The sequence below is a fragment of the Euprymna scolopes genome, chromosome 24 (genome assembly GCF_053919585.1).
Source record: "Euprymna scolopes isolate OS-2025 chromosome 24, ASM5391958v1, whole genome shotgun sequence".
Lineage (NCBI taxonomy): Eukaryota > Metazoa > Mollusca > Cephalopoda > Sepiida > Sepiolidae > Euprymna > Euprymna scolopes.
The window spans coordinates 54,407,404-54,434,102 of NC_136505.1; the positions used below are offsets into that span (position 1 = coordinate 54,407,404).

Consider the following 26,699-nt stretch of genomic DNA (forward strand, 5'->3'; position numbering starts at 1 on the left):
CAGCTTTGTGCTGTTACTTGAGGTAACATCACCTGGAGCAGTGTGGGTTAGCCATACCAGCGAATACCATATGATTTAGTCAGGATTTACTTCTAGAGAAATGTATTCTCATGCCAGGTTGAACTGACAAGCCCCTGTACAGAGAGACCTTAAACACTTGAGGATAGTGTCTAGTAGGCATTAAAGTTCTCTTTTACATTAGATATTTGTTAAAATATCACTTTCCACATGGCAATATTGCGGACATGTTTTAGTCCACATTGTCATTTTTTCTGTTACTTTTACTGAATTCGTTAAAACTTACTAAACATAAAGATTAAATATTTATTTTCTTTAATTTTTTTTATTGAAGATACTTAGTTTATCGGTTGATCTGTCATGTTAAAGTTTAAAATAGCATTTTCGTTGGAATGCCTTGCTGTAAATTTGAAATACCAGTGTTATTGTTTTTTTTGTTTTAAATGTAATTCTGCTTATATACGCCCTAGTGTTTGCGGTCATCCAGAGGTTTTGAAATGGTTCATACCTCATCTCATTTTGGTTTGGTTGTTTTGTTTTATGGCACATCAACCCCTTTCTGCTTATTCATTGCCGAATCCAGTAATTTTCGAAAAAAAGTTTTTACACTTTAACTTCTTTTCATCTTTAAATACTTATAGAGTTTTCTTTGGTTGTTTTACTTGTCAATATATCAACCCCGTTTTGAGGGGGGGTTATTAGATGCCGAATCCAGTATTTATTTATTCTGCTTGGTTTGTTTTTTACAATAAAATTGTTTTTTGTACTTTACAGAGCATGATTGAGTTTTGGAAAATGAAAAGAAAAGAAACAATAACATCAATGTTTGGTGCATTTTTAGTCGGGATTGGTTGTTGGTTGTTTTACGGCATATCAACCCTTTTCGGGTTATTTAATGCCGAATCCAAAGATTTTGAAGAAAAATTTTTTAATAGAATATATTTGTTATTTTCAAATCAGTTTCTATTTAACCCATAGTTGGGACCCTAACAGGTACTACCACTCTGGGACAGAATGGACCTGGGAGCAATGGTAATTAAAGGGTGGCTCCACACTCCCCAAAGCCCGCAAACTGGGGCCTCACCACTGGATATAGTTTAAGGTCATATCCAGGACCTTTTAGTCAGGAAGCCCGTATCTTTAGACAGCCTGATTTGGTAGCACAAAATGCTTTAACAGATATTATCACTTCAGGCTAAATTGCACCTAGAAACTATGGTAACTAGATGTCAACGCTACATTTCCCACAGCTCTTAAATGAAGCCTCATTATTGTATGTCTTTTGAGGTCATACCAAGGACAATCCCACTTTGGAATACATAGTACATTTGATCATTTGCTTGGGGTCCGCTGCACTCGTATGAGTGCACAAGTGAACTCAAACACCTCAGTAAATCTTTAACTGTATGCAGATCTCACAGTGCACACTGATAGCCATATTTGAGAGAAAATAGGAGAGAACTTGAATGCCTACTAGACATGTCCTCGAGTGTCTAAGGTCTCTCTGTACAGGGGTTTGTTAAAACAATCTGGCATGAGGATACTTTTTCCATAGAAGTAAACCCTGACCAAATATTCAAAATCACATAGTATTCACTACCCAAATAAGATCTCCTTACTATGGCTAGCCCACATTAGCTTTTACGAGGAATGGTGCACCTTCTCCAAGTGATGTTACATCAAGTAACAGCACGAAGCTGGATTCTCCACCAGACTATATAAATTCTTGTCCTAGAATCCAGTAAGACCAAAATGAAAGATATACTACAACATATGAAAATGGTTAATTGGGGAGAGGAAAATTATGTCCTCAATTTCTTTACTAACTCAGTGTTTGAGAGATAAAGAACTTAAATGAAACATTCGAATATCGATGTATCTCATATAGAATTCAATGTTAGCTCCAGGCTGTGGGCCCCTTGATTTCTGAGAACTTCAACTGAAGTAAAATAAAAGAAAAGAGAGAAAATATAATTACGAGATGAGGGAATGAGAGAGTAAATCAATTCATGTTGATTAACAAAAGGAGGAACATTTCAATGCTATGGTGTTTGCTCTCAGTGAAATGAAATCAGTTAAGTGAAGACGATTCAGATGATATCATTTTTTTTTTTTTTCAGAGAAAATTGGTTAGAGAAAAAGAAGAAACATAAAAGATTTAAATGGAAAGCAAAGACAAATATTGCAGGCATGAAACTTCCAATTTTTGAATGGACTTTCTTTCGATGAAATCAATACCTTTACAGTTGAACAGTGCTTTTATTTTATATTGTAAATAGATCTCCAAGGCAAGTTCTCAACTCGGTTACTTGTGGAATAGGCAACATTATGGAAAGCATACCCATCTCTAAACAGTGGAGATGGTCCCAATTGCTGTGTTGTTGTCACAAACAACAAAACGCTACTGCTAAATTTAATTTATAAAATGCAATCATTCTGATCAGTGTCAGACGAAGCTAAAAGATTTTGTAAAAAGATAAAATTAATTGATACGAGAAACTTTGCACCTCAAAAGAAAATCGGAATGAGGGCGGTCGAGTACAATGAATTACATAAAAGATTCAGTTGGAAATTCTTAAAAGAGTACAGAGTACAATAAAGGATTCAATTAAGAATTCTTAAAAAAAAAAAAAATGTACGTTTAAAATTCCGAAAAAGTTTAAAGAATTATACAAGAGGTTCAATTTTAAATTCCAAAAAGGTTCCATTATAGAGTACATGAAAACGTTCAGTTAGAAATTCCTAACGATTCGGTTTAAAATTCCAAAAGGTTAGAGAGTACAAGAAAAGTTCTGTTTAAAATTCCCAAAAGGTAAGAGAGAGTATAACAAATGGTTCTTGAATGTCGGAGAGTACAAAGGTTAAACCCTGAAACGTATAGCAATCAAAATGAGGAAACCCGTTTCAAACATGTAAATAACACTATCTCATATCTATATTAAAACATTATGTAACCACTTATCATGTGTCTGTGTATTTCTCATATCAATGTAACTTTTATAATGATACATTGAACTATTTTTATTATTTACCTCACATCAAAAGTCTCAAACTCAAATCCAACTGTTCTCTTCTCTCTGCACTTTCCACACTGACGCCCAAAATAAAGAAGACGGCTCTTTTATAGAGAGACCCAACCACATCTCATTTGCATACCCCCTCCCCCCTCTCGTCACATCATATGATCATCAGTCCATAAATACCAGGAGGCGGCCATTTTTATTTTCTCTTTTTTTTCTTTCCTAACATGAGCCGCACGATGCATGAGGTAAGGTTCTTTACTTTTAACCACAACTATTAATCAAATATTTATTAAAATCAAACACGGTATCCCATTAAGTTTTTTCTTACATAGGAATCACCGCTTATCAAGGTATAAATGGTCACCCATTTAGTACTGACAAGGTTCAACGGTGTTTAACTCCGGTGATCCTGCAGGAACCGGTATGTCAACATGATTATGCCATATACACAATGTAGGTAAGTGTAGTAAAATTATCTATATATCTATCTTTCTCTTTCTGACATACATGCGTACATTTCTCTGTGACTCTTTTTCTCATTGTTATAAACTTTTCCATACATTAAGATTATCATCCGAATGATTTGATCAAAAAACGATCCGAATCCTGGATTCCTGATGATTGTGTATATGTGCGTCATGAGTGAAAACATTACAATCCTTTAGTCTGTAGTAGAATGAGGCTGTAAACAGGTGGCAACATTTGTTGCTACTAAGACTAAGCTTCTTTCCTTTAACAATCACCAAAACCTTTTCAACCACTGATTGCTCTGACAAATAACACCCTACCTGAGAGATCCTCATTCAAACTTCTTGGCTTACCATTCACAGGCAACATGAATTGGAATACACTGAGGACATTGCCAAGGCTGCTGCAGAGAAGGTGAACTGCTTCTATGGTGTTAGAAAATTACACATACCTGAAAGTATCCTACATCTTTACAAAGGCCCATGCATGGAGTATTGTTGCCATATCTGGGCTGGTACATCTACCACTAGTCCCTCCCTCTTAGACAGAGCCCCAAAAGAGTCACCAATCTAATACGTCTCTCACTATCAGTCAAGCTCCAACCTCAGTCCCATCCCCATAATGTTGCAGTTCTGTGCCTGTTTTACCTGATAAACTCCTCCTCGACATACTTTCTCCCAACTAACTCGAAAAGCATCAAAATTCTACTCCTTAACTGTTGGGGGTCTTTAGATGCCGGAAGGCCTTCTACTCTAATAGTTTCTTCCCTTGGACAACTAGACTTTGAAATTCTCTCTTTGTGTCCGGCTTCCCTGTATGTACTGGCATAAAAAAGCTGAAAGGTAATGTGGACATCTCACTACACAACTTTCCACAATCCCCTATCAGACATGATTCTAAATAGTAGCCCATTACGTGCAAGTGGTAATACTGCTTGTTTAGGGTGAAAAATTAATAAATAAAAAAAGAACAACATTAAAAAAATGTCAAAACCCCATAAACTAGATATCAAGGTAAAATTGTTTAAGAGTAGAATACAATTTTATTACTCACGTGGTGACAGATGTCGATAGCATCAATGTATCGTTTTGCTTTCAGGTAGTTAAAAGCCAATTTGTAACCTGGAATAAAAATGTAAAATTATATTGATAAAAATGAATAAGAGTCACTAAAAATCAAAATAAAATATTGATGCTGATCAACAGATTTTTTTTTTACTATGAATTTATAAAATGGAAAGACTTTTGCTAGTTATTTTTGAATTCTGAGGGTCATTCCAAAAGAAAAGATTCCTATTCTTTTTTTAACTCAAAAAGTTGAAGAGCTTTTTTTTTTTTAATTAATTTTTTTTTTTTTTACTCATGTTCACCCCTTACAAAGCATATCGCCACTTGGACGTAAAGGACTACTGCTTGGGGCAATGTCTAGGAAAGATTAACAAGATATTTGTTTATTACATTTAAATTTCTGCATATCAGTACAGTTAGAAAAGCAGGCAGCAGGAAGGGAATTCCAAAGTCTAGCTGTTTGAGGGAATAGAAACTTTTCTTGAATTTAGGGACAACAATGGTGAAAGGGGTGAAATCTTATTGCTAAGCGGGTTTATCAGGGATATGTACGCTGAGGGGGTACACGTGAAACAAGTTCATCAGAACACATTCCATTAAAATATTTGTAAAACAGGCACATTGATGCAACATTGAAGCGATGAGACAGGGGTTGGAGCTTAGTTGATAAAGTGGGACCGATTAGATTGACAACTCTTTTTTGGACTTTATCTAAGAGGGAGAGGCTAGTGGTAGATGTACCAGCCCAGATGTGGCAACAATACTCCATGCATGGGCGAATGGTGGCCTTGTAAAGGTACAGGATACTCTCAGGCGTGAGTAGTCTTCTAGCTCAATACAGGGAACCCATATTCTTTGCAGCAGCCTTTGCAATGTCCTCTATGTATTTGTTCCAGTTCATATTGCCCACAAATGTTAGGCCGAGAAGTTTGAAGGTAGAATTTTCAGGTAGGGTGCTATTTGTTATGGATATAGGGGGTTGAAGAGGCGTCTTGTAATTGTTAAAGGAGAGCAGCTTAGTTTTACTAGCATTAAATGTTACCATCCATTTATGGCCGCATTCAACTATAGTCTGGCGGTCATTTTCTAACAATTCTGCCACTGTCTTAGATTTATGTACATCTGTTCTTCACTCATGCATATTATAGAGCGTTGTATCATCAGCAAATTTACCCATCTTGGACACACTATTATCAGGGAGGTCGTTGATGAATATCATGAATTATAGTGGTCCAAGGATCGACCCATGAGGCACTCTCACATTAATGTTATGCTGCTTGGATGTACGTCCATCAATAATAACCTGTATGCTTCTATTGTCTAAGAAAGATCTAAGTATATTTAGTATACGTCCAGTTATACCATACAATTTAATTTTCATTAACAGACTTTATGCCAGACTTTATCAAAGGCCTTGGATATATCAAGGGTTACAGCCCTGGCTTCACCCGCCTTATCCAGTACACGGTAAATGCGTTCAGAGATGACTGTTAAAATATCTGCAGTAGAACGACATTGCCTGAATCCATACTGTTTGTCAGAGAAAAGATTTGCTTTTGCGAGGTGGTGAAGTAGTGCTTGATTAATTAAGGTCTTAAAGATTTTAGTGAAGAGTGAGAGGAAACTAATGGGGCGATAATTGAAAGGGTCTGTTGTTTCACCAGAACTTTTGTACACTGGTACCACAGAGGCCATCTTTCAGCTATTAGGGAAGCAAGATTCAGCAAGGCATTTATTGTAGAGCTTAGAAAATATGGGGGCTAGCTCGGCTGAACATTTCTTAATTAGTAATGTAGGGATGAGATCAGGCTTTAAGGTGTCTAAGTTTTTTATGATATTGCAGACATGAGGAGGGGTGATTTTTACATAATCTAATACTGCCATTGTCTTAGATTTATGTACATCTGTTCTTCCCTCATGCATATTATAGAGTGTTGAATCATCAGCAAATATACCCCTATTGGACACAATATTATCAGAGAGGTCATTTATGAATATCAGGAATAATAATGGTCCAAAGATCGACCCCTGATGCACTCCCGCATCAATGTTATGCTGCTTAGATGTATGTCCGTTAATGACAACCTGCATGCTTCTATTGTCTAAGAAGGATCTAATTATATTTAGTATACGTCCAGTTATACTGTACGATTTAATTTTCATTAGCAGCTCTTTATGTCAGACTTTGTCAAAGGCCTTGGATATATCAAGGGTTACAGCCCTGGCTTTGCCCGCTTTATCCAGTACATGGTAAATGTGTTCAGAGATGACTGTTAAAATATCTGCAGTAGAACTACATTGCCTGAATCCATACTGTTTGTCAGAGAAAAGATTTGCTTTTGCGAGGTGGTGAAGTAGTGCTTGATTAATGAAGGTTTAGCGAGGAGTGGGAGGAGACTAACGGGGCGATAATTGAGAGTCTGTTCTTTCACCAGAACTCTTGTTCACTGGTACCACTGAGGCCATCTTCCAGCTATTAGGGAAGAAAGATTCAGCAAGCCATTTATTGTAGAGCTTGGAAAGTATGGGGGCTAGCTTAGCTGAACATCTTAATTAGTAATGCAGGGATGAGATCAGGCCCACACGCCTCTGGGGTGTCTAAGTTTTTTATGATATTGCGGACATGAGGAGGGTTGATTTTTACATCATCTAATGTGGCGTCAGTCTGCATAAGGAAATTTATGAGGGACTTGTTTGTTGGCTGTAAGGTGGAGTTGGAGGCGAATTACCGGGCAAGCAGCTCCGCCTTCTCCATTGCTGTGCATGCAACCTTCTGGTTGTTGCTCAGAGGGGGAATTACTGATTGCCTTTTATTCACTACACTATTATAGATTTTCCAGAATGCACAAGTTTGTATCTTTTGCGATTCAATGCGCTCCCTAATTATTTAAGCATGCTTTCTTTTGGCTGTTGCTATTTCACTCTTACAATGATTTCTAGCATCTATGAATTTTTGCCTATTTGTATTTGACTTATGACGTACAAACCGGTGGAATGCCTGCTGTCTTTGTGCAATGGCAGCTGCACAATCTGCAGTGAACCATAGGGGTGAGTGGGGCTTGCTATATTACTTTCGTGTTGGAACATGTGCTTCAATGCCCACTTTGCACCATTCAGTTGTCTCATTGGCACACTGTTCAACAGGAAGAGAGAAGATATTGGTCCACAGATGTGTTCTCTTATCGTTTCCCAGTCAGCCCTGTTGTAGTACCTTGTTGTTTTGAGCAACGGTTCCTCACCTTGAGGTTGGAATTTAAATGTGATGCCAACTGATACCACTATACTAACAAGCTGAGAGTGGTATCATTAAAACGAGCGACCTTTTGTGCTTAAAAATTTATTTTGCTACATAGTTACCATCATTCTCAATGCACTTTTGCCATGGGAATTTTAAAACTAGTTTAAAATTTTATATAGCGTTACCTTTATTTGTATGCTCTAACTGTTGAACATGCATATTATCATATTTTTTTTAAAAAAGAATTTCATTTAAATCCTTTGAATCTAATGTTTATTAATTTATATCTTCGTCATAAGAAATTATTTTTTAAACCAAATTTGTCGCTAAAAGATTTTTTTTTTTTTGGCAAATGAAAAAATATATAAATCAAATATTTCGGCTGACTCTGGACTTCTTCAGTGAGTTATAGATATGGGTTAGTTGGCCAAAACGTGGTGAGACAACAACAGCTATGGAAGGCAGTAATTACTAGGGATACAGTTACAAGACTCAGCATTCCTTAATCACCTGAAGAAGGCCAGAGGATAAATTGGGCGAAATGTGATGAAACAACAACTATGAAGATGAGGATAACAGTCCACAAAAAATAAATAAATACACAAATTACACATCTCGAAGGATTCCAATAAAAATAATAGAAAATATTAACCGAAGAAGATAACGGAATGAACACTGTCAAATCTCCATATGAATCCAATAAAAACTCTGATTATCGAGATAAAATGATAGAAATTCCAATCTAAAAATACCCGCTGATTAATCGATTAATCTATTAGGTAATCAAATTTGTTCAGTCACTTAATCATTTTAACCTTTACCTTTAAGTGACGTTTTTGCCTTGATAAGCAGTGATTAATTAACAAATAAATGAAAGTAAAAAACTGACAAACAATCAAACAGCAAAGCAAACCTATGAAAAGCAACGTAAACCACCATGCAGAAGTTGAATCTGCTAAAGTAAATAACACAAATAGATAACAGATTATTGGCGAGACGAGTCACTTTATTAAGGTGCTCATTTTTTAAAGACTTATCAGATTTGATTTTTTTTTTGTTTGTTCTATTAATCGATTGTTGACGATTTGATGTCAGCATCATTATTAATAATGTAACATAGCACGTACGTGCGTATGCAAATGCATCCGAGATGACGTCATCGGTAGGTACAAATAAAGACTTTAAAAAGGAGATCAAGTTAGAGACGAAAAGAACATTCGATATCGAGTGGTTTTTAATTCACATCTATATATCTATAAAAGTGAACGTGTCTGTCTGTCTGTCTGTGTACATTTCCCTACGCAATAACTCTGTCAATTTTTAGTCTATAGACTCGAAATTTGAAATACAGGGTACTGAGATTTGGGAAAATCGATGTGACGGGTGTCAGCCAGAAATTTGGCTGTTAAGGGGTCAAATTTCAACGATTTGACCTTTAAGAACTCTACCAAACTCCTCCGACAATTTTGGGTCTAGACACTTGAAATTTTAGATATAGGTTCCTTGAACCTGGATCTAACTTAATAAAGTCATTTGAGCTAGAAACAATAAATTTTAAGGGGTCATAATAGGGATCAAAGTTTTAAAAAATTAACCATTTTTTTTGTTTTTTTGCTTTTTTTGCACAGCATACACCCCCAAACACCCGAGCAACGCCGGGCACCCCTGCTAGTTATCTATATACTTGAATTTATAAGATAAAGAATAAAATAACGACAATATAAAACTATATACTAATGCATATAGTTTTATATTGTCATTATTTTATTCTTTATCTTCTATAAATTCAAGTATATAGATAATGGATTATTCAATATGGATGTTACATCAATTAGGGGTGTCTCCACATTGAATAAACAATTAAATGTATATGCATTAACTTATATTTTTATATTGTCCTTCTTTTATCCTTCATCTATATATATAAAAGCGAAAATGTATGTATGCATGCATGTATGTATGTGTGTTCGCGTTTTCTGTATGTCTACAAAAGGCTTCTTTCAGAGAAGCGGTCGCTCGCTTCACAACTTTTTAAAACTTTTTATATCACATATAAATCGTAATATCTCACAGTTAACAACGAAGCTCGCCTGTCTATTTAATTTGCTCGATTTCGGGAAGATAAAAATTCAATATTTGTCGCTCGCTGCATGTGGGTTAGTCTTTTTCCTATAACATCTTGGGGGTGAGGACAAAAAGCGTTCAGCAGTAAATGAATACTATCCCGCAGTCAAACTTGACCTCATTAACTCATTAAAACGGGCACCTGCCAAATCCAAGTAATTAAATAAATTCAAACGTGTTTCTGTTAGCCTCTCGCGGTGAGGCAATCGTTAACATCGCACGTTTTTTTTTTTTTCACCCTTTAATTTACAACTTTGCCTCAACAGTTCGGGCTCGATCCTCATACTTACTTTTTTTTAACCCCCCCCCCACACCTCCAAACACCCGGGCAACGCCGGGTACCCCTCGCTAGTCTTCTATATAAGCTCCAAATCAATTTGTTGAGCTTTGCATTATCCTGATAAGTCTTCTCTTAAAGAATTTCTCAGATTCTTTTAAATCTCCGCATATATAACTTTTGTAATGTCCCGCGCGTGTGTGTAATATATATATTATATATACATATAAGATAAAGAATAAGAGAATGACAATATAAAAATATATACTATTATAATGCATATACGTTTAATCGTTTATTTAAATGTATTATTTTTTCCTTGCACGTCCCATCATTTTGCTCCTAATGTAGTTATCGCTAGACGTCACATCTCTAATACATTACCAAGCATCTTCTCTCCTCTTCTGATGAGAAGCATTAGGCTTCGAAATACCTAGGTATAAAGAGTTTACTTATCTTATTATTATACCCCTAATTAATGTAATCTCCATATTGAATAAACGATTAAATCAATATGGATTAGTAAATAAGTAATCTCCCCATATATACTTGAACTCATACACACAGTGGCACCAAAAAGAAAAGTCCACACTTGCCATTTTTTTCAAAAAACCGCAAATTTAAGCTCAATTGAATGTTATTGCTTAAACAACCTAAACATCATTTGATTCGCCTTAGAGAGAGAGAGAGAGAGAGAGAGAAGGGGGGGAGAATAGTATGAGTGAAACACCCCACTTAGCGTAAGTATTATCACTTTTTAACTTACATGCAAGTGTCTGTTTATCAAATTACAACACTCTTTATAAGAAAGTATAATTTTACCTGTTTATAATCGACTTTTAATTGAAGTATCAATTCAGAAAATTAACTCAAATCGAGAAGACAACGGAAAATTGTTATTTAAATGTAACTTTATAACATTAATGCAACAGAAACACAATGAATTAGTTAATATTTAGTAGCATAGTCGTTCTGCAATTTGACAGCCTGCAATCTTTTGGACATTCCTTGAATTAATCTACGGCAATACTCCTACTTTTCTTAATTTTTGTCCAAAGTCCTTCCAGATTTGATATTTTATCATTGCGTAGCTGTTGCTTGAGGTGATGCCATATGTTTTTGTTAGGATTGAAGTCTGGAGATTGTGGAGGTCAATCGAAACATAGAATACCATGTTCTTCAAGGAATCTCTTGGCATTGCTAGCTGTGTGAATGGGGGCATTATCCTGCATGAAGATGGGATTATCATCCAAATTCCGACCAAAGTAGGGTAGAAAATGCTCAGTCAACATATTAATGCACTTGGTCAAATTAATTTGATCTTGTAAGCAAACTATACATTGGCATTAATAATACCCCACACCAAAACTGAACTTCCAGCACTTTGCAGCATTGAAATTGTGCACCTAGGATTAAATTCTTCATCCTTCCATTGATGGACATACTGCCTACCATAACTATCTAGCCTATTGAACTTGCTTTCGTCGCTAAAAATCACTTTCGACCAATATGAAGAGTCATGATCTTCATTGCATCTGACCTTCACCTGGCAAATCTCATGTCTTTAATTTTCACTCTTTTACACCGATTTTCCCGGCTTAAACCCAAATATAAAGTTCACATGGGTTCGAATACTCTATATATCAAGTTTCATGCCTGTAGATGCAAAAGTGCCAGAGGAATTTGGTAGGCAAAATTTTTAAAACAAATATATATATATATATGCATACATAAATATATATAGAAAGAGGGTTGTGTTTGCTATAACCTTTTTATGCAAATATTTTGCAAGTATAATTTATGTAGAATATCTGTATGAATATAATTACACGTAATAGTTAACAAAAGATGATCATCCCATAAGAAAACTAAAAAAACTATTAGGAAATTAATTAAAATGAATGTTTAAAAGAATATGCAAATTAACTAGATTTTTTTGCAGATAAATGCGCTTCCACGACCCATATATATATATATATATATATATATATATATATATATATATATATATATATATATATATATATAGTTGTATTATCTTTTTAAATAAATAGAAAAAAAAGGTTTTAAATATAAATATCAATACACAAAAGCATCCAAATTTCAGGGAGTGTATATTTATATATAATCCTATATTCCTTTTATGTACTTACATGTAAACGTATCAGAAAATAATATACGTTATTATGCATATCTTCATACATAAATATTTCTTTCTTAACGAATATGGAATAAAGAAGACTTGATTCTTCTGGGCGTTTTTGTCATGACAAAAATGGCCCAGAAAAGCTAATCTATTTTGAATAGTTGTTGGGGTTCGACAAGCAGATAATAAAGAAGGTGAAGTGATTCCTTGCTGGGGGAGGTAGAGGGGATTTTAAAGCAATAGATGTTGAGAGAGAAACAACTAGTTGCAAAAGGTGAAATCATAAAAGGTCATTTTTTCTTACCTATGACGGGATTGTTTTTGCTTCCGTACTTCCAGGCATTCTCATAGTGATTTGCTGCATCCTTATAGGATTGCTCCTTCTCCATAATGAAACCGGAATATTCGTATGCTTTGCAGCAACTCTGAAAGAAGCCAAGAATCGTGAAGTTTGTATGGGCGAGCAAGTCACGTCTTGGGATAGACATGAGCGCAAACGAGCAAAGGTAATTGAATCAAAATTATGACGAACGCGTTTGAAAGGTGAAAGGAAAGGGGGGGGTACGAGTATAAAATAATTTGGTTAGATTAGATTGGAGCACGGACGAGGCAAGGGAGAAGCAAGTGGGTTAAAGAAAGAAAGAAAAAATAAGCTAATGCAAGAAAGGGTAAAATTAGATACTAAAGGCACCACAAAGAGAGATAAAGAAAAAGTAAAGGAAAAGGAAAGATAAGGGGAAAAAGAAAAAAAAAGGATGAAGAAGGAAACATAATTAATGGAATATATATATATATATATATATATATATATATATATATAACTACTTCATTTACTCACACAAATTTAATATACGAAAGTATAGATTTATGCGTAAACTTTAAGTATTTACTTCCAAAGTGCTCAATACGTAGGTAGAGCTAGTTAGTAATTTATAAAATATATATGGCGATTAAGCTACACTGAATATTCTGCGTTTCATGTAACTTCAGATAAATTAAAAACATATCTCAATAGATTGTAGACAGTAAAACTGTTGAATGCGCATAAGCCTGACGAATCCTACAGTGGATGAAACGCAGAATATTCAGTGTAGTTTTATATATATATATATATATATATATATATATATATATATATATATGAGAGGGAGAGTTAAAGAAAAAAATAGGTAGAATGAAAGAGAGGGAAAAGAAGGAAATAAAAAATAGATACTAATGGAGGAAAGATAGATAAAAAAAACAAGATGAAAACGAGAAAAGAGAGAGAGAGGTAAGAAGAAAAAAGAAAAAACTATAAAGAATGACAGGGATAAAGAACGAAAGAGAGAAAGAGGTGGAGAGGTTAAAAAAGAAAATAGAATAAAATAAGTTGGAGTAAAGAAAAGAAACATCACTTTGAAAAAAAAAAAAACACAGATGCATTTATCTACATATAAAGTTTTAGTTCTTGTTTATTTGTTTGTTCACAAACTCGACTTCAGAAAAATAGTGCTAAATTATTCAACAAAAAACGTTTCATTTTGGATTATTCAGGTTAATGTTCCCGTCTTAAATGCGTTCTTTTTACAATGTGTCAGCTAATGTAACCGCCAACATTCTTCCGATGTACTTCGCCAAAATGAGAAAATAACACCCAAGATGAGAACAGCAAATAATACAACTTATTAATCTTCATCTCAAAAATTCAGAAACATAAAAAAATATTTCAAATCCTTTTTTGAGTAAAAAATAAATTTGGACCACAAAAATATGCTTTATACGTAAATACAGGGTCACACACCAATGTTAATTAAAAAAGTTAAAAAATTAAAAAAGTTATAGTAGTAACATTTATTCAAATTCAATTTTTTGGTGTGTGACTTTGTGGCCACCCTGTATACCTTAAAGAGGCAACGTTCCTTTTCAGTTCATAATAAAATAACAAAATGACAATGATTGATTACCTACTACATATCAACATGTAATTTTTAGTCATCATTATTACATTTGGTTTAACATATATGTCTTACACGTTGGCAAGTGTTGGACAGCTTCTAGAAATTGGATTCCAAACTAACCTATCTCTGGCCATGGCTTTATTTATCCCTCTTTCTTGGGGTGCCTCCATGATATTCAAAGAGATTTAATAAGTAAAAGAAATATGATGACAAAAAATTACTTCAAAGAAAAACTGAAAAAGAGCTAACAATGTTAAAAAATGTGTCAAAATTGAGATTCAGAAGAGGTTTTTCTTACTCTTGTTCATGTCTTGGCCCATATCTACGGGGAACTATGTGAGGAGATGAGCAAGATGTCTTTTTATATTATACTAGCGAGGGGTACCCGGCGTTCCCCAGGTGTTTGGACGTGGGGGGGGGGTAAAAAAAAAAAGTAAGTATGAGGATCAAACCTGAACCGTTGAGGCAAAGTTTGAAATTAAAGTGTGAAAAAAAAAAAGTGCAACATTAACCATTGCCCCACCGCGAGATGCTAACAGAAACACGTTTGAATCTATTTAATTACTTGCATTTGGCAGGTGCCCGTTTTAATGAGTTAATGAGGTCAAGTTTGACTGCGAGATGGTATTCATTTACTGCTGAACGCTTTTTGTCCTCACCCCCAAGATGTTATAGGAAAAAGACTAACCCACATGTGGCGAGCGACAAATATTGAATATTTATCTTCCTGAAATCGAGCAAATTAAAAGGACAGGCGAGCTTCGTTGTTAACTGTGAGATATTACGATTTATATATGATATAAAAAGTTTTAAAAAGTTGTGAACCGACCGACCGCTTCTCTGAAAGAAGCCTTTTGTAGACACACAGAAAAAGCGAACCCACATAAATACATACATTTTCGCTTTTATATTTATAGATTTAAAGTTTGCATGTTAGTATAGTCAGAGAATCAGGAAACAAGGAAAGAATTCCAAAGTCTAGCAGTCCAAGTGAAGAAACTATTAGGGTAAAAGGACCTCTATAGTTAAGGGATGGAATTTTGCTGCTTGTCAGGTTAGTCGAGAATATGTACATCAAAAGGGCACAATTGCTATGAGTTCATCAAAGCACATTCCATTAAAGTACTTGGAAAACAAGGATGCAACATTGTGGCAATGGGACAGGGGTTGAAGTTTGGTTAATAGTGCTGGACCTATTAAATTGAATCTTTTGTGGTCCCTAGTTAAGGGGGAGAGGTTAATGGTGGATGTAATTTAATTGAGATAATCTTGCATTCAACAGTTTTACTACAATCTGTTGAGATATGTTTTTAATTTATCTAAAGTTACATCTTAGTATTTCCAGTGAGGGTTACATATTTTCTTCAGAAACCCTTTGAAATGAGCCCAGTAGTCCAAATAATCCAAATAATACTAATAACAATGATTTAGATCTCACTGAAATAAAAGATTTTCAAGGTGGGATTGTATGATCAATCAGGATCAACTTTATATACAGAAAATTAAATCGCCCCCCCTTACAATAATCGACTATGGCAGGATGATTCATGCCAAATTTGAAGTTCATACTGTATGTTTTATACGACTTGTTCACTATGTTCAATCCTATGTCCACCCGTCTGTATCAACTGTCATTGTACAGACTAATCTTATTAATAGTTTTACATGAAGCAGAGATCAAACTGATACACTATTTATTTGACCATTATTATAAACATCTGCCTGCAAATAGATTTTATTTTCCTGTTCTTTTTCGAATGGCTGGTTCAAATAAGTTTATTCTTAAACGTAAAAAGTTTAGCTCACAGACTAATCGAATTCTACTGTAACAATTTTATTGTTAGTTTGGGATTAAGCATCTGATATGTGGGTTTTGAAAAGAAATTAGGTGTTCTGGATCGTGTCTGCTTAATCTACTAAATAAAATTGGATTATATGTGTGTGAAGGGTATGGACACCGCGTCTGCCAGAAAGCTGGGATTTGCTAGGAATAATACCCTTTCTATATCTATTGTTTCTGTCTTTCAACCTCTAAACTTTCTTCTGGGATGTAACAAAACCTCTCTAGGCCTCTGGCTTTGACTTCAACAAGAAGACCCAATAATTCAATATGGCGACTGCGGCACACACATGAAATTCTTCTGCTTTTTGGTTGTCCATCGTTATCCAATGATGACGATCTTCTTGTGAGTCTGCTGATGTTTAAATAGTCCAATCTTGGACCCATAGGAACAGTCACAGATCGGGCATGTGAAAGAGGTGCCAGGTGGAGCAGGGATGGCCTGGCGAACATGCCTCATTGCATGCTTCACTATAAATCTCAAACGTCTGTTAGTTAGTTTGTATGTCTCACGAAAACTTTCGACACACGTGACTAATACTCACAAAATTGATATCGTTTGAAAGCTGGAACTCTCGGATGACAAATATCTAAAAATTGGCCAAAACATTCATTCTTTCACCACAAACTAGGCCCTTTTTTACAAGGAGGGGGTCACTTTTTTCGTCAACATTTTTGGCAAAGCCTTGCAATGACTAAGCTTAATTTGAACGGCAGCAACGTCATATTTTACAGTAGTTGCGCGACTAAATCGTTCTCATTTTTTTTACTTCCTTTTCCTCTTAGCATTACAGGTTCGTGCCCGACTGCCTGCTTACTACTTTTTTTGTGCTTGCACGGATACTCGTTGCTATTTACATATTTTTAGGAGTTTGGTTAATTTCGTTTTTTTGTTTGAAACATTTTTTTTAGGGCTCCGTTGAATCTTTTGTGGGCCCTAGTTAAGAGGGAGAGATTAATGGTGGATGTAATTTAATTGAGATAATCTTGCATTCAACAGTTTTACTGTCTACAATCTGTTGAGATATGTTTTTAATTTATCTAAAGTTACATCTTAGTATTTTCAGTGAGGGTTACATATTTTCTTCAGAAACCCTTTGAAATTAGCCCAGTAGTCCAAATAATCCAAATAAACCAAATAATAATCTTAACATAAACCTCTCCACATCCGGGCAACGCTGGGCACCCCCGTTGGTTCTTTATATATGAACACTTTTCCTTTTCTTAGAAATAGGATATTCATTCCATCCTTCATATATGAACCAATTTGTCTTCCATACTAAGTGGACGTTAATTTCATGTAGAATCTCTTAGCTTTTCTCTTCGTCCATACTCTTCTTTTTCATATAGGCTTTTTACTTACATGTTAAGGAAGACAACTCAATAAAGTTGTTTTAAATATTATATTTTCCATAACTGCATGTTGCTGTAAAAGGCAGTAGGGTCTTGGCAAAAGTCTGACAATATGACTACAGTTTTTAAACAGTCTATCAGGAATATTAGATTTTAAGAGATTTGTCCCTTCTCTTCTTCAACTCTTAATCTTGCCATCAAACTATTTTCCGTTTCATTGTTGCTCATCGTCTCATCTCGTTGATATCTTATATGTGAACAGGAACTCAATAAACCACACAATCTGCTTACAAAAGATTTCTTCTTACACATATATATTTTTCTTATTACAGGTAAGGTAGATATAACAGGTTTTCGATTATCGATACTTATCGAAGACATTCTGATACAAAACCCATCTAAGAACACTGCCAGGCAAATAAAGTACCTTTGTGTAAAATTTCATAAAAATCGACTGAGCCGTTTTCGAGTCCATAAGGCATGAACTCGCACACACAAAGTTCCTTTTATATAATAGTAGAGAAATACATTACAGGTAAGAGAGATATAATATAATTGTTTTTCACCAATCCTTATATAAGACATTAGTTTGTTGTTTTTATTTTCTTTGCTTTTTGGCGAGAAGAAAATGTAGTATCTAATCGGTGACTAATTTTAATCAATTAATTATTTAATGAATATTTGGTACTTGTTTGAAGCTGCAACTTCTATTACTTCTACTATGGATGAATTGCCAATTTGACTTTTACTTCTACAATGGGTGGATTGCCAATTTGACTTTTACTTCTACTATGGGTGGATTGTCAATTTGCATTTTACATATACTAAGGGTGGATTGCCAATTTGACTTTTACTTCTACTATAGGTGGATTGCCAATTTGACCTTTACTTCTACTATGGGTGGATTGCCAATTTGACTTTTACCTCTACTATGGATGGATTGCCAATTTGACTTTTACTTCTACCATGGATGGATTGCCAATTTGACTTTTACTTCTACTATGGATGGATTGCCAATTTGACCTTTACTTCTACTATGGGTAGATTTCCAATTTGACTTTTACCTCTACTATGGATGGATTGCCAATTTGACTTTTACCTGTACTATGGGTCGATTGCCAATTTGACTTTTACTTCTACTATGGGTGGATTGCCAATTTGACTTTTACTTCTACTATGGGTGGATAGCCAATTTGATTTTACTTCTACTATGGGTGGATTGCCAATTTGACTTTTACTTCTACTATGGATGGATTGTCAATTTGACTTTTACTTCTACTATGGATGGATTGTCAATTTGACTTTTACTTCTACTATGGATGGATTGTCAACTTGACTTTTACTCCTACTATGGATGGATTGCAATTTTGACTTTTACTTCTAGTATGGGTGGATTGCCAATTTGACTTTTACTTCTACTATGGGTGGATTGCCAATTTGACTTTTACCTCTACTATGGATGGATTGCCAATTTGACTTTTACCTCTACTATGGATGGATTGCCAATTTGACTTTTACTTCTACTATGGATGGATTGCCAATTTGACTTTTACTTCTACTATGGATGGATTGCCATTTTGACCTTTACTTCTACTATGGGTAGATTTCCAATTTGACTTTTACCTCTACTATGGATGGATTGCCAATTTGACTTTTACCTGTACTATGGGTGGATTGCCAATTTGACTTTTACTTCTACTATGGGTGGATTGCCAATTTGACTTTTACTTCTACTATGGGTGGATAGCCAATTTGACTTTTACTTCTACTATGGGTGGATTGCCAATTTGACTTTTACTTCTACTATGGATGGATTGTCAATTTGACTTTTACTTCTACTATGGATGGATTGTCAACTTGACTTTTACTCCTACTATGGATGGATTGCAATTTTGACTTTTACTTCTAGTATGGGTGGATTGCCAATTTGACTTTTACTTCTACTATGGGTGGATTGCCAATTTGACTTCTACTCCTACTATGGATGGATTGCCAATTTGACTTTTACTTCTACTATGGATGGATTGCCATTTTGACCTTTACTTCTACTATGTGTGGATTGCCAATTTGGCTTTTACTTCTACTATGGGTGGATTGCCAATTTGACTTTTACTTCTACGATGGGTTGATTGCTAATTTGACTAACTTCTACTATGGATGGATTGCCAATTTGACTTTTACTTCTACTATGGGTGGATTGCCAATTTGACTTTTACTTCTACTATGGGTGGATTGTCAATTTGCATTTTACATATACTAAGGGTGGATTGCCAATTTGACTTTTACTTCTACTATAGGTGGATTGCCAATTTGACCTTTACTTCTACTATGGGTGGATTGCCAATTTGACTTTTACCTCTACTATGGATGGATTGCCAATTTGACTTTTACTTCTACTATGGATGGATTGCCAATTTGACTTTTACTTCTACTATGGATGGATTGCCATTTTGACTTTTACTTCTACTATGAGTAGATTTCCAATTTGACTTTTACCTCTACTATGGATGGATTGCCAATTTGACTTTTACTTCTACTATGGGTGGATTGTCAATTTGCATTTTACATATAATAAGGGTGGATTGCCAATTTGACTTTTACTTCTACTATGGATGGATTTCCATTTTGACCTTTACTTCTACTATGGGTGGATTGCCAATTTGACTTTTACCTCTACTATGGATGTATTGCCAATTTGACTTTTATTCTACTATGGATGGATTGCCAATTTGACTTTTACTTCTACTATGGATTGATTGCCAATTTGACTTTTACTTCTACTATGGATGGATTGCCAATTTGACCTTTACTTCTACTATGGGTGGATTGCCAATTTGACTTTTACTTCTACTATGGGTGGATTGCCAATTAGACTTTTACTTCTACTATGGATTGATTGCCAATTTAACTTTTACTTCTACTATGGATGGATGGCCAATTTTACTTTCACTTCTACTAATGGATGGATTGCCATTTTGACCTTTACTTCTAGTATGGGTGGATTGCCAATTTTATTTTTACTTCTACTATGAGTGGATTGCCGATTTGTCTTTTACTTCTACTATGGATGGATTGCCAATTTGACTTTTACTTCTACTATGGGTGGATTGTCAATTTGCATTTTACATATACTAAGGGTGGATTGCCAATTTGACTTTTACTTCTACTATGGGCGGATTTCCATTTTGACCTTTACTTCTACTATGGGTAGATTGCCAATTTGACTTTTACTTCTACTATGGATGGATTGCCAATTTGACCTTTACTTCTACTATGGATGGATTGCCAATTTGACTTTTACTTCTAATGTGGGTGGATTGCCATTTTGACCTTTACTTCTACTATGGGTGGATTGCCAATTTTACTTTTACCTCTACTATGGATGGAATGCCAATTTGACTTTTACTTCTACTATGGATGGATTGCCATTTTGACCTTCTAGTATGGGTGGATTGCCAATTTGACTTTTACTTCTACTATGGGTGGATTGCCATTTTGACTTTTACTTCTAGTATAGGTGGATTGCCAATTTGACTTTTACTTCTACTATGGGTGGATTGCCAATTTTATTTTTACTTCTACTATGAGTGGATTGCCGATTTGTCTTTTACTTCTACTATGGATGGATTGCCAATTTGACTTTTACTTCTACTATGGGTGGATTGTCAATTTGCATTTTACATATACTAAGGGTGGATTGCCAATTTGACTTTTACTTCTACTATGGATGGATTGCCAATTTGATTTTACTTCTACTATGGCTGGATTGCCAATTTGACTTTTACTTCTACTATGGATGGATTGCTAATTTAACTTTCACTTCTACTATGAATGCATGGCCAATTTTACTTTCATTCTACTAATGAATGGATTACCAATTTGACTTTTACTTCTACTATGGATGGATTGCCAATTTGACTTTTACTTCTACTATTGATGGATTGCCAATTTGACTTTTACTTTTACTATGGATGGATCGCCAATTTGACTTTTACTTCTACTATGGATGGATTGCCAATTTTACTTTTACTTCTACTATGGATGGATTGCCAATTTGACTTTTACTTCTACTATGGATGGATTGCCAATTTGACTTTTACCTCTACTATGGATGGATTGCCAATTTGACTTTTACTTCTACTATGGATGGATTGCCAATTTGACTTTTACCTCTACTATGGATGGATTGCCAATTTGATTTTTACTTCTACTATGGATGGATTGCCAATTTGATTTTCACTTCTACTAATGAGTTGATTACCAATTTGACTTTTACTTCTACTATGGATGGATTGCCAATTTGACGTTTACTTCTACTATGGATGGATTGCCAATTTGACTTTTACCTCTACTATGGATGGATTGCAAATTTGACTTTTACTTCTACTATGGATGGAATGCCAATTTGACTTCTACTTCTACTATTGATGGATTGCCAATTTGACTTTTACTTCTACTATGGATGGATTGCCAATTTGACTTTTCCTTCTACTATGGATGGATTGCCAATTTGACTTTTACTTCTACTATGGATGGATTGCCAATTTGACTTTTACTTCTACTATGGATGGATTGCCAATTTGACTTTTCCTTCTACTATGGATGGATTGCCAATTTGACTTTTACTTCTACTATGGATGGATTGCCAATTTGACTTTTACTTCTACTATGGATGGATTGCCAATTTGACTTTTACCTCTACTATGGATGGATTGCCAATTTGACTTTTACTTCTACTATGAATGGATTGCCAATTGGACTTTTACTTTTACTAGTGATGGATTGCCAATTTGACTTTTACTTCTACTATGGATGGATTGCCAATTTGACTTTTACTTCTACTATGGATGGATTGCCAATTTGACTTTTACCTCTACTATGGATGGATTGCCAATTTGACTTTTACTTCTACTATGGATGGATTGCCAATTTGACTTTTACTTCTACTATGGATGGATTGCCAATTTGACTTTTACTTCTACTATGGATGGATTGCCAATTTGACTTTTACTTCTACTATGGATGGATTGCCAATTTGACTTTTACTTCTACTATGGATGGATTGCCAATTTGACTTTTACCTCTACTATGGATGGATTGCCAATTTGACTTTTACTTCTACTATGGATGGATTGCCAATTTGACTTTTACTTCTACTATGGATGGATTGCCAATTTGACTTTTACTTCTACTATGGATGGATTGCCAATTTGACTTTTACCTCTACTATGGATGGATTGCCAATTTGACTTTTACTTCTACTATGGATGGATTGCCAATTTGACTTTTACTTCTACTATTGATGGATTGCCAATTTGACTTTTACTTCTACTATGGATGGATTGCCAATTTGACTATTACCTCTACTATTGATGGATTGCCAATTTGACTTTTACTTCTACTATGGATGGATTGCCAATTTGACTTTTACTTCTACTATGGATGGATTGCCAATTTGACTTTTACCTCTACTATGGATGGATTGCCAATTTGACTTTTACTTCTACTATGGATGGATTGCCAATTTGACTTTTACTTCTACTATTGATGGATTGCCAATTTGACTTTTACTTCTACTATGGATGGATTGCCAATTTGACTTTTCCTTCTACTATGGATGGATTGCCAATTTGACTTTTACTTCTACTATGGATGGATTGCCAATTTGACTTTTACCTCTACTATGGATGGATTGCCAATTTGACTTTTACTTCTACTATGGATGGATTGCCAATTTGACTTTTACTTCTACTATTGATGGATTGCCAATTTGACTTTTACTTCTACTATGGATGGATTGCCAATTTGACTTTTACTTCTACTATTGATGGATTGCCAATTTGATTTTACTTCTACTATGGATGGATTGCCAATTTGTCTTTTACTTCTACTATGGATGGATTTCCAATTTGTACTTTTACTTCTACTATGGATGGATTGCCAATTTGACTTTTACCTCTACTATGGATGGATTGCCAATTTGACTTTTACTTCTACTATGGATGGATTGCCAATTTGACTTTTACTTTTACTAGTGATGGATTGCCAATTTGACTTTTACTTCTACTATGGATGGATTGCCAATTTGACTTTTACTTCTACTATGGATGGATTGCCAATTTGACTTTTACCTCTACTATGGATGGATTGCCAATTTTACTTTTACTTCTACTATGGATGGATTGCCAATTTGACTTTTACTTCTACTATGGATGGATTGCCAATTTGACTTTTACTTCTACTATGGATGGATTGCCAATTTGACTTTTACTTCTACTATGGATGGATTGCCAATTTGACTTTTACTTCTACTATGGATGGATTGCCAATTTGACTTTTACCTCTACTATGGATGGATTGCCAATTTGACTTTTACTTCTACTATGGATGGATTGCCAATTTGACTTTTACTTCTACTATGGATGGATTGCCAATTTGACTTGTACTTCTACTATGGATGGATTGCCAATTTGACTTTTACCTCTACTATGGATGGATTGCCAATTTGACTTTTACTTCTACTATTGATGGATTGCCAATTTGACTTTTACTTCTACTATGGATGGATTGCCAATTTGACTATTACCTCTACTATTGATGGATTGCCAATTTGACTTTTACTTCTACTATGGATGGATTGCCAATTTGATTTTTACTTCTACTATGGATGGATTGCCAATTTGACTTCTACTTCTACTATGGGTTGATTTCCAATTTGACTTTTACTTCTACTATGGGTGGATTGTCAATTTGACTTTTACTTCTACTATGGGTGGATTGCCAATTTGATTTTTACTTCTACTACGCATAGATTTCCAATTTGACTTTTACTTCTACTATGGATGGATTGCCAATTTGATTTTTACTTCTACTATGGATGGATTGCCAATTTGACTTTTACTTCTACTATCGATCGATTGCCAATTTTACTTTTACTTCTACTAATGGATGGATTGCCAATTTGACTTTTAGTTCTACTATGGATGGATTGCCAATTTGTACTTTTACTTCTACTAATGGATGGATTGCCAATTTGACTTTTACTTCTACTATGGGTGGATTGCCAATTTTACTTTCACTTCTACTATGGATAGATGACCAATTTTACTTTCACTTCTACTATGGATGGATGGCCAATTTGACTTTTATTTCTACTATGGATGGATTGCCAATTTGTACTTTTACTTCTACTAATGGATTGATTGCCAATTTGACTTTTACTTCTACCAAGTGATGGATTGCCAATGTGTACTTTTACTTCTACTAATGGATGGATTGCCAATTTGTACTTTTACTTCTACTAATGGATGGATGGCCAATTTGACTTTTACTTCTACTAATGGATGGATTGCCAATTTGTACTTTTACTTCTACTAATGGATGGATTGCCAATTTGACTTTTACTTCTACTATGGATGGATTGCTAATTTGTACTTTTACTTCTAATGGATGGATTGCCAATTTGACTTTTACTTCTACTATGGGTGGATTGCCAATTTTACTTTCACTTCTACTAATGGATGGATTGCCAATTTGACTTTTACTTCTACTAATGGATGGATGGCCAATTTGACTTTTACTTCTACTTATGGATGGATTGCCAATTTGTACTTTTACTTCTACTAATGGATGGATGGCCAATTTGACTTTTATTTCTACTAATGGATGGATGGCCAATTTGACTTTTACTTCTACTTATGGATGGATTGCCAATTTGTACTTTTACTTCTACTAATGGATGGATTACCAATTTGACTTTTACTTCTACTAATGGATTGATTGCCAATTTGTACTTTTACTTCTGCTAATGGATGGATGGCCAATTTGTACTTTTACTTCTACTAATGGATTGATTGCCAATTTGTACTTTTACTTCTACTAATGGATGGATTGCCAATTTGTACTTTTACTTCTAATAATGGATTGATGGCCAATTTGACTTTTACTTCTACTAATGGATGGATTGCCAATTTGTACTTTTACTTCTACAAATGGATGGATTGCCAATTTGTACTTTTACTTCTACTAATGGATGGATGGCTAATTTGACTTTTACTTCTACTATGGATGGATGGCCAATTTGTACTTTTACTTCTACTAATGGATGGATTGCCAATTTGTACTTTTACTTCTACTAATGGATGGATGGCCAATTTGTACTTTTACTTATACTACGGATGGATGGCCAATGTGACTTTTACTTCTACTAATGGATGGATTGCCAATTTGTACTTTTACTTCTACTAATGGATGGATTGCCAATTTGACTTTTACTTCTACTATGGATGGATTGCCAATTTGTACTTTTACTTCTACTAATGGATGGATTACCAATTTGACTGTTACTTCTACTATGGATGGATTGCCAATTTGTAGTTTTAATTCTACTAATGGATGGATTGCCAATTTGTACTTTTACTTCTACTATGGATGGATGGCCAATTTGTACTTTTACTTCTACTATCGATGGATTACCAATTTGACTTTTACTTCTACTAATGGATGGATGGCCAATTTGTACTTTTATTTCTACTAATGGATGGATTGCCAATTTGTACTTTTACTTCTACTATGGATGGATGGCCAATTTGTACTTTTACTTCTTCTAATGGATGAATTACCGATTTGACTTTTACTTCTACTTATGGATGGATTGCCAATTTGTACTTTTACCTCTACTATGGATGGATTGCCAATTTGACTTTTACTTCTACTATGGATGGATTGCCAATTTGACTATTACCTCTACTATTGATGGATTGCCAATTTGACATTTACTTCTACTATGGATGGATTGCCAATTTGACTTTTACTTCTACTATGGGTGGATTGCCAATTTGATTTTTACTTCTACTATGCATAGATTGCCAATTTGACTTTTACTTCTACTATCGATGGATTGCCAATTTGATTTTTACTTCTACTATGGATGGATTGTCAATTTGATTTTTACTTCTACTATGGATGGATGGCCAATTTGTACTTTTACTTCTACTATCGATGGATTACCAATTTGACTTTTACTTCTACTAATGGATGGATGGCCAATTTGTACTTTTATTTCTACTAATGGATGGATTGCCAATTTGTACTTTTACTTCTACTATGGATGGATGGCCAATTTGTACTTTTACTTCTTCTAATGGATGGATTACCGATTTGACTTTGACTTCAACTCATGGATGGATTGCCAATTTGTACATTTACC

General features: G+C 34.7%; 1 protein-coding gene across 1 annotated transcript in view; it reads right to left on the bottom strand.

Annotated features, from left to right (window-relative positions):
• LOC145246709 (tetratricopeptide repeat protein 21B-like) overlaps positions 1-26,699 on the bottom strand; it is a 1,013,541-nt gene that overhangs the window by 56,569 nt on the left and 930,273 nt on the right. Inside the window, exons 36-37 of the mRNA XM_080108443.1 lie at positions 12,666-12,786; positions 4,563-4,630 (exon numbers count right to left, since the gene is read on the bottom strand). Coding sequence (XP_079964569.1) covers positions 4,563-4,630; positions 12,666-12,786 — 189 coding nt within the window. The remainder of the gene's footprint in view (positions 1-4,562; positions 4,631-12,665; positions 12,787-26,699) is intronic.